The sequence below is a fragment of the Crotalus tigris genome, unplaced genomic scaffold, assembly GCF_016545835.1.
Source record: "Crotalus tigris isolate CLP2741 ecotype Arizona unplaced genomic scaffold, ASM1654583v1 scf7180000024302.2721777, whole genome shotgun sequence".
Taxonomy (NCBI): Eukaryota; Metazoa; Chordata; class Lepidosauria; order Squamata; family Viperidae; genus Crotalus; species Crotalus tigris.
This window is the reverse complement of record NW_024100474.1, coordinates 1,978,747-1,991,757: the sequence shown is the minus strand read 5'-3', so window position 1 is coordinate 1,991,757 and position 13,011 is coordinate 1,978,747. Positions and strand designations below refer to the sequence as shown.

Here is a 13,011-nt window from a genome sequence, read left to right as displayed (position 1 = left end):
ATGTCTCATATACATATAAAACTTACTACTCAAGATCGTTAGATCTCTTTCTGGCTCTAGCAAGTAAGATTACTTGGTGAACATTGAGCTGAATTTAGGTTCTCTCAGTTAGCAGAACTTTGGAATAATTCAACAAGCTACTTCTCTGACACCCACATTGGTTACTTTATTTAAAAGGTATCTTCATATAACTTTTCAATTTAGAACACAATGGAAGCACTGTTCATCTCTTCAATTTTGTAACATTTCAAATAGCAGATGGCATCCATACCTGAAATATAATAATGTAAAGGAATTAGAGATGCTGCTAGATGTGTCTCTGATGATATATAATAGGTTAAAAGAGAAAGAGATATCTGCATTCTTTAATGAAGAATCTTACTACCACAGGTCTTTAGATAAGGAAATATACATCCGAGGCTGGGCAAATAATTCAACAAGATATTTTTTTCCACAAGTGAAGTAACTTCCATATCTGCTCTTCAAAACAACCATTTCATTAACTATTCTGCCGGAAGTGTCTTCTGGGCATGCACGTGAATAACCCAGAAGATCTTGGAAGGACTTCTTAAGCAGTTGCAGTGATGCTTTGAACAACTTTAGTGGCTTCTTACTGTTTCAGGAGCAGATCCAGAAGGGGTACTTCACAAAGTGTTATCAAATGAGTACAGTGCCATAATTCCTTCCCAGTTTATAAACTCCTAGTTTATTAACTGTTTTAATGCAGCTGTTTTTCATCTGGGAATGTGCATAAGATGATTTCAAATTTGAGAAATATAATTAGACAGCCAATCCCATTTTCTATTATTGAATTATAATGAAATGAAGGCTAATAGAAATTTTTTTTCTTACTTGAACTAGTGAGTTGACGCATACAAAAATACCAGAAGCCTCATGAAGCAGCTGCGTGAGAATAAAGCTGGGGGCCATCCCCAAAAGAAGAATTCCTCCTCTGGTAAGGACAGTAAGACTCCAACCGTACAGACTCCGGATATCGGTTGGCAGATCAATATCTTAAATCAAAAACTCTTAGGCCAAAAACGATCTCCACAAGTTTTGAGCAGCATGGGAGGTGGTGCTGCAGGAAGTGCTGATGATGCCAAAAGACGTAAACTCTTGCCCGAAGTGAATTCACCTAGCCAAGAATCTGAAGAGGAGTCAGATGACAGTGATTATGAGAGAGTGGAGAGTGATAATGATGTCAGTGATACTACAGAGAGCGATGAAGATGATGGGGATGAAACTGACAGTGATGCATCAGAAAGTAGTAATGAAGACCCCGAAGAAACCGCAAGCCAGCCTTCTTCAAGGCCTGATTTAACAAAAGGTAAACATTGATGCCTAGAAAAATGCAATAAATTGTGCATCTCTGTGTCACTGATCAGCAGTTCTGAGTTTTTTCCTCTTCTTCTAAATAATTTTGGGATCATGTCAGTGAACAGACACTATCTGCTTAATTTAATTGTCCTCAAACTGTTCTCTTGATTGCTGGCTTTGTTATATAACTGTCTTGTTATATCTGTCACTTATTTTGTTAGCATTGGCAGGGATACCCTTTCTGCATGACATACGGACATGCTGCACTTCTCTATGTGATGTTGTAAAGATGCCAAGAAAATGGGATAACCATTCAGCAGTTTCTTTTAATCACTATAGTTAAATGTTTTAAACAAAATGAAATAATAAGGACTCATAAAAATATGGAACTAGCTTAAATGGTTGTATATATGTTGAATAATAAGAGTATCCAGACTTCTTTTCAGGAATAAATTCAGCATTCGCTGCAAAGCTTATCATTATTATTCTGTTGCAAATTAGAAGACAAAGGAAAGGACATAATGGCTTATGTAATAAAATTAAGTGGGTTTCTTGAAAAATGAGATTTGAATTGAAGATTTCCAGATTCACATACTTAAGCATTGCTGTACATTGCTTTTCAGTTGGGGCAAAATCAACAGTGTTAGAGTTAAAAAGTGTAACAATCTGTAATACTGGATATCTTTAGAAAGATAACATTTTTTCACAATGCTATGTGAGAAATTTTTTAAACCTGAATCAAATGAGTTAAAGAAAATTGGACAATTTATTTTTCCCTTCATTATTATGATAGTAGGTTAAATTAAAGGAATTAATCCCTACATACATGTATACCTAGCATGTTATTCCTTGTCAAGTAAACAACTTTGTACAAAGTGCAAAAAAAGGGTAAGAAATAGTAAGCGGAAGAAATTAATGGCAGAAGATAACAATAATTAATACCTTTTAAAAAATATTAATAAAATATTCTGGTGTTTATCTGTTCTTTATTGACTTAGCCATATGAAATCATGTGCCCCTGGTTACAGACAGGAAAATATGTGACACTCTTTGATAATCTCCTTTCCCAATATTATTGCTTGTTGAAAATTCAAAGCTTGATGAATAAAACAATATTGGGAAATGAGCACTGATGCTGAAAATGAGCATTTCATGAGTCATTGACTGCTGCAATAAGTATCTGTACCTTACAATGAATCAGTTTAGCTACTACATAAAAGCCAACTTTGCCTCTTGATAATTGCATAGAAGTTATTTTCATTGTCATGTCTGTTAAGAATTAACTGCAGTGTAGTGTCATAAATAGATGCTTCAGCTTTCAGCCAAAACTAGTGCAGGGTCTCCTTTACAGAATGAGCTTATTAGAGCATTGTGAAACTGTTGGCAAGAAGCAGCCTGGAGCATTAATAAAGAACAAATGAAGCTTTTTTTCATCTTGAAAATACATTTCCTATGTGTAATAAGCAATATGATATGGTGATCATAAATGTACTTGGGTGAGACTTCCTAAGGCAGGGTTTCAGTTGGTATTTGAATTCTTGTTTGGATATCCAGAAAGATTAGGCTGTGATAAAATCCATCTGATCAGAATCTGACCTGACTGTCTTTCAAAGCAGTGAGATTAGATGAGAAGACATGCACATTAAATATATTCAAATAATATTTGATGTCAATCCATGTTGTTTTCACTGTTTTGGAGTTATGCAGCCATGTATTCATAATTATTATAGAACCCAGAAATCTTTTCAAATGAGAATTGAGATTCTTTTTATGCTGACAGCCAACTTATGCAAAATCTAAGAAAAATAGAAGATGGGGGGGGGGGAATAATTAGTTGTCATGAATAATAGTAATATGTGGCTCTAGGTGGCACAGAACCTGGCCATGGCAAAAAATTCTGTTGCAAGGAATACAGAAAATTATTTAAGAACAAAATAAGTACAAATAATTTAGTTTCAGACTTAGATCAGTGAGAAAGAGGGCTGGTGAGAGGTTTATATGGTGGATTGATATAAAACATATGCTTTTGTTTATTCATGTTATTAATACAGAACATGAGAGAAACAATTTTTGGTTGTGAAAAAAGTAAAGGGACTTGTAAACACCCGTATCAATATCACCTCTAATATGTGTGAAATATGATCAAAAAGAAGAAAGAAATCAATATCCTGAACTGAATAAGCTGAGAGTCTAAATTCTGCCATTCTGTGACTGTGAGAGAGGGGTATATAAAAGTCTTGAGAGAAGGGAAAAACTAAGAGTTATACATTTTGAAACTGGAGGAGTGAAGCAATGAAATATAATAATTGGATATTTGTGTGATTTTGTTTCTTCATTTGTTTTAATATAATTTTATTAAAATTTTAATAATTCTATAATCAATATAATCATCAAAAGAAATTGCAAATTATTTTTTTTAGTTTCATGCAAAAAGTCTATAAAGGGTTTCCAGTTAGCAATAAAGATAAATATTGTCTTTTCTCTGATCAAAGAAGTCAACTTAGCCAACTCAATAAGTTCCATCATCTTCACTAGCCATTCCTTCGCTGTGGGCAATGCTGAATCTTTTCATATACAGCAGGGGTCCCCAACCTTTTTGGTTCTGCAGACCGATGGCAGGGAGAAATGGTTTCGCATGTGCAACCTAAATCCCGTGCATGCTCAAATGAAGTTTCGCACACTTGCCTCTCTCACCCTCCACTTCAGCATCCCGGTTCCCAATGTGCCACGGCCCAGGGGTGGTACACAGTATACTATATACAGTTTCCATATACAATAATGTCACTGCAGTTATCATGTGCAAAAAAAAAATTCCATAACATTTTTCAATCAATCAATCAATCCCCAAAAACCTCTGGCCTCAATTGTATATTAATATTTGAATCAGTGTATGTATTTGAATCCAGAATTTTCTATGTTCTTTGCATGTCCCTTGACCAAATTTCTAATATAAAACTGAAGTGTCTGTACATTTTGGATAATTTCTGTGGTGACATATACCAACTGTATATCATTTTATAAGAATTATCTTGAAGAGTATAACATATTGTAAATTTTAGCCACATATTTCCCATTGTTCCATCTTTATACAGGTGGTCCCTGACTTACAACCATTTGTTTAATGGCCAAAGTTACAATGGCACTGAAAAAAGTGAATTATGACTGCTTTCACTTGGCCATTGCAGCATTCCCATGGTCACATGATCTACAGTAATTCACTTAACTGTGGTAAGAAATGTAGTAAAATGTGGCAAAACTCACTTAACAACCGTCTTGCTTAGCAACAGAAATTTTGGGCTCAGTTGTGGTTGTAAGTCAAGGACTTACCTGTATTATAACTAATTTTTAGCCCACTTTATCATACATTCTTTCACTTGTTTCTCTTTTGTTTCAAATTTCAATAAGAGTTTTAGCAATTATATGTTCAGCATTTGTACAGTTTTTTCATACTCTTAAAATGTTCAAAACCATAAATTATTTTATCAACTTTAAATCTTTCTAATAATTGTAAATAAGAGAACAATATTCTTCTGCTATCAGTTCTTGATTTTATTTTACTTTCCTCTTGACAAAATTCTAGCGTCTCATGATAAGCCGGGCATCATTTGGGTTTGCTATTATTTCTTCACCTATAAAATGCTTCTTGTGCTGAGAACCCACAAAGGTGTTTTAGAGCACAACCTGGGTTTGTATCTGTCCCATATTCTCAATATAGCATTCTAACATTATGATGTTAAAAATCCACATTAACCATGACTTTATTGTACCACAAACATCCATGACACCCAAATCTCAGGTCACGTCCTTCTAACTTTAAAAGCCTTCCGTTTGTCAGTAACACTCACTCCTTCATCCAAACCAAGCAGCAAGCTGCAAAATATATTTTCAAATAAGGTGAACCCATACATCCTCTTTCCTTTGCATCTTGAAACAAAGTGTCTCAGCAAGAGAAAGAAAATGAAAATTCGCCCCTCTTTTTTTTTCTTTTGTGTTCCTGTACCCTACTTTTGTCTCAAGTGGCACTCTGTGGTACAGTCTGCATCACAATCGACATACTTATAGTTACAGTCAGCATTACATCTGGCTCATATTACCATTATATTTTGTTTTGTAAAATTCACCAATTGTCTGAACTCTGTGGTAATAAATAGTAAACCAAAAACATTCCTATGAAGGTCTGGTTTATTTGTCTAATTAAATTCCAGTTTGATCAAAAGCGCTTTCACACCCCCACATCCCCCAAAATCTTTACAAATAATTGTTCCTTTTATCCTTTTTAGACTTTCTTACATCGACTCTTTGTTAAGCTTTTTAACAAAAGCTTTTAAGTCTTAAAAGAAATTCTTCATTCCTTAGTAATCCAGAAAAAAATAATATTTCACCAAGTGGAATTTTCTTATCCTGCCACTCAGAAAAATCTCTCTAAAGCTGTACATTAATGACATCCCAAATAGTTTAAGAAAAAAGGTTTACAGGCTGCATTATAGCTGTGAGCTTGATTGAAATCCCTCAACTCCCAGTCATGCAACTCATAAGCTAACTGCAAAAACTTCAGTTCCTGCAGTCTGTTCCCAAGGGTAACTGTCAAGAGTGCCAGTGAGTAATCTCACAATCTCACCTTTTTTTCCCAAGAGATTTTGCCAACCAATTTAGTTGCAATGCCATCGTCTCACTCCTTCGGGGATATCGCATTTGCCATGATTCCTCGCTGGAAGCCAGTTCGTTCCTTCCCATTGTGAGGGCTCTTCACATAGTACCTGGTTTTTACTGGTCCGTGAAAATGGATATAATTCAAATTTGTACCCAGCCTACTGTTTACCTTCCTTCAGAACTCTAATGGCATAATTGCAATTTATATACAGCTAGTCTTCATCTTCTGGGACCAGAATTTCTGTCATAAGTCATTGTGTCATAGGTTGAGTTGGATATGATTTTATAACAATTTAATGGTCATTGTTAAGCAAATCATTACAGTTAAGCGAATCCAGTTTCCCCAATGGATGATTTTTGCCAGAAATTGGCAAAAAAAGGTCATAAGTAGCAATCATGTAACTGCAGGATGCTGCAACCAGTCATAAAGGCAGGCTGGTTGCCAACCCCCCAAATTATGATCATGTGACTGCGAATAGTGCAATGGTTGTAAGTGCAAGTACAAGTTGTAAATTGTTTTTTCCAAAGCTGTTGTAACTTTGAATTGTCATTAAGCGAACAGTCCTACACTGAGGACTATTTGTTACAGATAGTAATTTTTTCATTTAGATGAAGATTGTTTGAATTGTATATACTTGCATATATAAGGCAAATGTTAATGCTGAGAAAGAAGAGAAAGTGTGGGGTATAACTTTATAATGTAAATAAAAAATTGATTCAGTACAATGATTTGTCAAAAAAAGATTTATAGTAGTGAAGAATAGATAAAATTGCCAACTGAGACCTACTTTTGGAATGCTGTTCAAGACCAAACTTTATAAAGTGAAAGCTATGTTATTATATGGTAACCAAAATCAAGAATTGTCTGGTAACAACACTCTTTAGACCAGCAGTTCTCAACCTGTGGGTCGGGACCCCATTTTGGGTCGAACGACCATTTCACGGGGGTCGCCAAACAACGCATTCCGCCATTTTTTCCCTTTTTCCTTAGCTGTGCTACTCCCTTTTATTCTATTGGCTTGACTCTCTTGAATAGAGTCTAATTCTATTGGCTTTCAAAAGCCAATAGGAATTGTCCAAGCTGTCTCTGCCCTGCTGAACCCGCCAAAAGTCCCATTCTGCAAACGGTGCTGCAAGTTGTCTGCAGCGAAGGCAAGCTATCTGGAAATTTCCACCCCTCCCTGCTGAGCAACTACTAAAAATGTAAGTAAAAGAGGGCCAGGGGTGGGAGGTGGGAGGCTGGTGGGCGCAGGGAGGGTTGCTGGCGTGCGTGGGGCCCGGCGGGTGCTTTACCTCCCTTGGGCTGGGCCAGCTGGTGGCCCAGCCGGTGGTCGGCCTGCGCCGTCTCTGCCACTTGCCAGCTATGCCTCTGCCGGCGCAGGGGGCGGCACCACGCATGCGCGGTGCTCTCGGGCAGAGAAAGTCCTCAATTTACGACCGGTTGGATAGTCCTTGACTTATGACCGGTTGGGTAGTCCTCGACTTACTACCGGTTGGGGGTCGCGGCATTAAAAAGGTTGAGAACCACTGCTTTAGACTAACATTTTATTAAAAGTCATAAGCTGTAGTGTAGGTCAGACTCCTTCTGATTTATAGTTACAAACTGAATCTGAATAGAACAAAGTTGCCATTCATAAAATCTTACCAAATATGAATGAAATGGAAGTCACGATGGTATTTTCTGAGCATTATGGAGAACATACAATATAGTGTTTTCTCCTGAGAATTTTCCCAAATTAAAGAGGCAAGAGTTGATATGGATAGGTTTAAATTAAAAATACTTAGATAATAATATGAGAAACCCTGATTTGAATAATCAATTTTTAATCACCTACTTCATTTGTATTTATTTGTGCTGGAAGGGAAACAGATTTTGATAGGTAAACATTTCCATTAAACAAATTGACTTCCTGAACTTGGCACAAAAATTAGTACTTCTTTCTGCTGTTTAGCAAAGGACTTTGGGAACCTATTTTTATTTATTTATTAGATTTTTATCCCATGTTTATTACTTTATAAGTAATTCAGGGTGGTAAACATATATAATACTCCTTGATCATCCTGTTTTTCCCACAATGACAATCCCGTAAGGTGGACTGGACTTAGATTGACTGGCCCAAAGTTACCCAGTTTTATTTGTAATTTAAGCAATTAAATAATATTTCCAGGCAATAGAATTATTATTGCGGCATTTTGGTACATGTTCATTCAGAGATCTAAGAAAATAAAATAGAATGTATTCCTAGTAAAGTGTGCACAATATCAAATGTCCTTTGTATTTATTTCTATTACTCAGTCTGGTATAGCAGTTCTTGGTTCCCTTCCTTCAGGTCAAGCTGATGATCATGACACTCATTGTAGCTTTTGAAGTTGTCACAATTGCCTAGATTTATAATTTGTGTAAAACTGAATTTCCTATTACGTTTTGGAATAATTTGATTTTGATACTCATTTACTTTGATACTCACTTCTTTCTAATATATTATTAACTTATTTAATCCATATTGCACATTAAACAGACTTGATCAAAAGAAAATCAGAATTTAAGTCAATCTAAACAAATAGTAATTTCTTTATTTAAAATTATTTATCTTGTCTTTTTTCTTCTATCAATGAGTAGAATACCCACTGAGATCTTTGATTTGTATATCTTAGGGCAGTGCAAGCCATTTGGAGGAGTGCTTCATAAAACATTTTATGAACTCAACTGTGCAAAGCAGTGAAGCATTGTGTTCCTCAATGTAGTTTCCTTAAGGACCTCCACTTGCTGTCTGGCCTCTCATGTCCATGCTTAAGCATCATGTATGGGCTGAAATTGATACTTTACTTGCCAACAGATGCAAGGAGGTGCTTGAGCTAGCTGCGCTGAGCCTTCTAGAAAACATAGTACTTTGGGTAGTAGTGAATTGGAGGGACAGTACGCTCTCCAAATGATTTTGTACAGTCCTTTAAGTATGTGATTATCAGGGTAAAATAATATGTTTAAATTGGTGGGAATAACACTTAACAAGTTACCCTCTCTTATTTTCCTAAGTATATAGATCAGTTATGAAATACTTGGCATTTAAAGCTGGGATGTAGACTTGATAGTACAAAATAGCTAAACATGAAAAAATCCTAACCTGCTATTGAAGCAGATATCAAGGAAAAAGTTAGTGACAATGAGCTAAAATTACTAATTAGCAAAGAGAGAAATAATTTTGAGGGTGAGTGATTTGGTATAAAAGAAGAAAGGAGATGATAGAAGCATGAGAGGTTGTAAAAAGCAGAATGTGGAAGGGAAGGAAACTTTAGATTAAAAGGAAATGAAAAGAAGGTGAAAAATGTACATCAAATAGTTTGTAGGAAATCCTCTGATGGGGAGGAAATGAAAGAAAGATGAATGAAAGCAAGAGAGAATATGAGGTATTTTGTAAAATACATTAAAATAAAAAGTGTGTCACAGATGACTGCAACCTAATAACTTGCATAAAATTGCTATGCATTAGAAATTGTTACAGCAAGTCAGACTAAGAATCCATCTGAGTATTGTCCTTTCTTTTGCACCTAAGGACTATTTCATATATGATTTCTGTGTTGGAGAACGCTTATGCTAACCTTTCTGATCCACATACTTGCAATAAGAAAAAAGTGTAACAGTTGGCCTTTTTCAATAGGAAACAAAGCAAGATCCCTGGCTATTTAGAGAGGTTTCCTATAGTGTTGTGTAAACTTTATCAAAAGCTTGATATTGATATAAATATTGATGGAGAGATTCATGTATTTTTTTAACTAGCTGTGTAAGGTGTATATGTATGCTTCCACAATTATATTGATTTAAACAAATATTTAGGCATGTTTGAAAACTTCTTGGGAATTGTTTGGTATGAACTATAAACAGCTTGGGATCTGAATATTTTAAGGATCATTACCTGACATAAGAATTTCCTCTATTGTTGAAGTGTGAAACAAGTGCTTTTGGGAGTTAAAAAAAACAGTTTGGGACCACAAAGGAGATCTTTTCACTGATTACTCCCTCTTTTGAATATTTTCAACAGACAAAAGAGATGTTTTATCCTAGATTAATATCATTTAGTAAGAATTTTAAGTATTGTTTTTCTTCTGAGTTCTGTTCTTTTGTTACTATTATTATTTGGCTATTTGTCTCCTTTTAAAGCTTAATTACTGGTTTTGTTTAGTGATATACATGCTTTGTGCATTTGTTATGATTTTGTGGATTTTTCTTCAATTCTGTACAAGTGATCCTCGAGTTGCAACCACAATTAAGCCCAAAATTTCTGTTGTTAAGCAAGACATTTGATAAGTGAGTTTTGCCCCATTTTACATCCTTTCTTGCCATTGTTGTTAAGCAAATCATTGGAGTTAAGTTAGTAAAACAGTTATTAAGTGAATCGGGCTTCCTCATTGACTTTGCTTGTCAGAAGGTCACAAAAGGTAATCACATGGTCCCATGACATTGCAATCAGCATAAATATGAGTCAGTTGCCAAGCATCTGAATTTTGATCACTTGACCATGGCGGTGCTACAGTGGTCGTAAGTGTGAAAAATGGTCATAAGTCATAAGTGACCGTAACTTTGAACGGTCACTAAACACACTGTTATAAGTCAAGGACTACCTGTATTTGACCTTCGATAAGGCAAAACCCTGAACATGGATGAAATAATTTAGTAGCTTGATAATAGAAACGTTAACATAGGAAAATAAGAATAAAGTACAATTCTTGAGCAAGATAAGAACTGAATCAGAGCTAAGTTTGACTATTTAAATGTCATAGGGTATTGGCTTTACCCCCGGCAAATTGGGAGCAATAGTCTATATCTCTGTGTTAATCATTCCTAACACAGAGATATAACTATTGCTCCCATTATTTTACCTGCACTCAGCCTAGGTATCTAATATTGCAAATTGTCAGTATTACTGGTCTTTTTTTAAAAAAATGAGTGCTAAATCTCTCTAACCTCTCAGCTTTTGGAGAAAAGGTACAATACAGCCATACAATAATCTTCATAATGTTTTTTAAATAAAAGTGGGAGCTATTTTTAAACAATTGCCAGTTTTGAAAAGCAACACAGATGTGTTTAGGATTTGATTAAGAGAAATACTCTTTCATATCCTGACTGTTCCTTAAGACCTTCAGAAAGTTTTGCCTAAACTGTTTTATCCACTGGCATTGGTCCGTACCACTGGTGCCAGCAGAGGAGGCTTGCTGCAGGTCCCATCAGCCTGATTATTCCAGTTGGCGGGTCCAGGAGGGGGGCCTTTTCTGCTGGTGCTCCTACCCTCTGGAACATCTTGCCCCCCCTTGATGTGAGGTTGGCCCCAACCCTCCTTTTTGTAAGGGCCTAAAGACATGGCTTTGCCCGTTAACTTGGGACTCCAGTGGGGGGATAGTGCAATGGAGGTGGTTGTTTGAGCAATAACAGATCCCACCTCCCCTCAATTCCCCCCCTTCCCCATGTGTCTTTGGTTTTATATTTGTGTGTGTGTGTGTGTGTGTGTGTGTGTTTCTTTGGGTATGTATGTATGTATGTATGTATGTATGTATGCAGTTCCTAGCATTTGTGCAGGTCCAGTTCACAAACATTAAGGAACACAATAATGTAATACTTACCAGTATTGCTGCTAATGTTGTGTGCAGTTTATTCATGGGTCTGATAATGGCTTTTATAAGGGATTTTTCATGATTCATAACTAATTTTTTGCCCAAGTTCTTCTGAACTCACATTCTATTGTGGACGCTCGACATCTTCTCTTTCTTCCATTTATTTTGTGAAACTTTCATTTCCTTTAGCCTAAACAATTCTTACATATTGATCATCATTTGCCTTTTTCCTCTTTATTAATTTTAAACAGAGAAAATTGAAGGGACGATCAGCTTGAGAAACGTACCATTTATTTATACGATGGCATAGGATTTTCTTTTCCTTTTTTATGAAAATTAAAATAATGTATAACTGCATTACAACTGGACTACTATAACTCTTAATGTTTTCCTTGAATTGTCACATATAATTCAGCATCTATTAACTTTACCCGGTTCAGATTTTTCTTCCTTTTGTTTATAATTCTGAATATGCCAACATTATTCCTCATATAGTATACTGTTTTCTATTCATGTCATTGCTCAGTTCCTATGAGCATTCCACGTGTCTGCAGTTTTTGATTGACTGATTGTATGCTCTCAAACTGATGTCCAGTCTCAGTGACCAAATAGGTAGATCTCCAAGATGATCTGTTTCCACCCTGGTCCTTCAGAATTCTCAATTTCTTAGCTTTTCACAGTAATCTCAAGAGTCTTCAGCATCAGAGTTCTAAAACATCATTGGTTATGTCTAACCTGCAAAGTCCAGCTTTCACTTCCATAGAGATCCATGGGAATAACCATTGTCTGCATGATTCTGATCTGGTCTAGTGATTAAGGCATCTGGCTACAAGCCAGGAAATGTGAGTTCTAGTCCTGCCTTAGTCATGAAAGCCAGCAATCACTCTCTCTCAGTCCAACTCACTTCACATGGTTGCTGTTGTGGGGAAAATGGGAGGAAGGAGCATTAGGTATGCTTGCCACCTATTAAATAATAAAGGCAGGAGAAAAATACCTTAAATGTATAAATAAATAAAACATTCCCTTTTTATCCATCCAAGCAAATTTCTTTCCCCATCCATAGTTTCCTTTCTAAGAATGGAATAAATAATAGATTTGGTAAAATTATTCCTGTCTTCCTGTTGTTTATTTTCTGATCTGTAACCCCATCATAGACACGTACGCAGAGAGAGAGGATGGAGAGCTAGTTATAGGAAGGCAGTAATTCCTTCTCTTGGAAATGGTGGGAGCCTAAAAGTCAGGAAAATAAGAGGCCAGAGGAGGATTCTGCCTCTGCCATTAACATTTGTATGTATATAGAACCCAAATGTATGTAAGCTACAAAAATCATTTCTATTTACAGCAGCCATAGCTATTGGTAGTATCCCCTAGGTCAAGGCTTTTCAACCAGTGGTACGGGTACCACCTGTGGTACATTGGCACCTGGCAGGTAGTACGCGA

At 36.0% G+C, this 13,011-nt stretch overlaps 1 protein-coding gene across 3 annotated transcripts in view; it reads left to right on the top strand.

Annotated features, from left to right (window-relative positions):
* RRP36 (ribosomal RNA processing 36) overlaps positions 1-13,011 on the top strand; it is a 38,686-nt gene that overhangs the window by 1,947 nt on the left and 23,728 nt on the right. For all 3 annotated transcript variants that reach the window (XM_039324508.1, XM_039324509.1, XM_039324510.1), the window contains exon 2: positions 862-1,327. In XM_039324508.1, coding sequence (XP_039180442.1) covers positions 895-1,327 — 433 coding nt within the window. In that variant the 5' untranslated portion in view covers positions 862-894. The remainder of the gene's footprint in view (positions 1-861; positions 1,328-13,011) is intronic.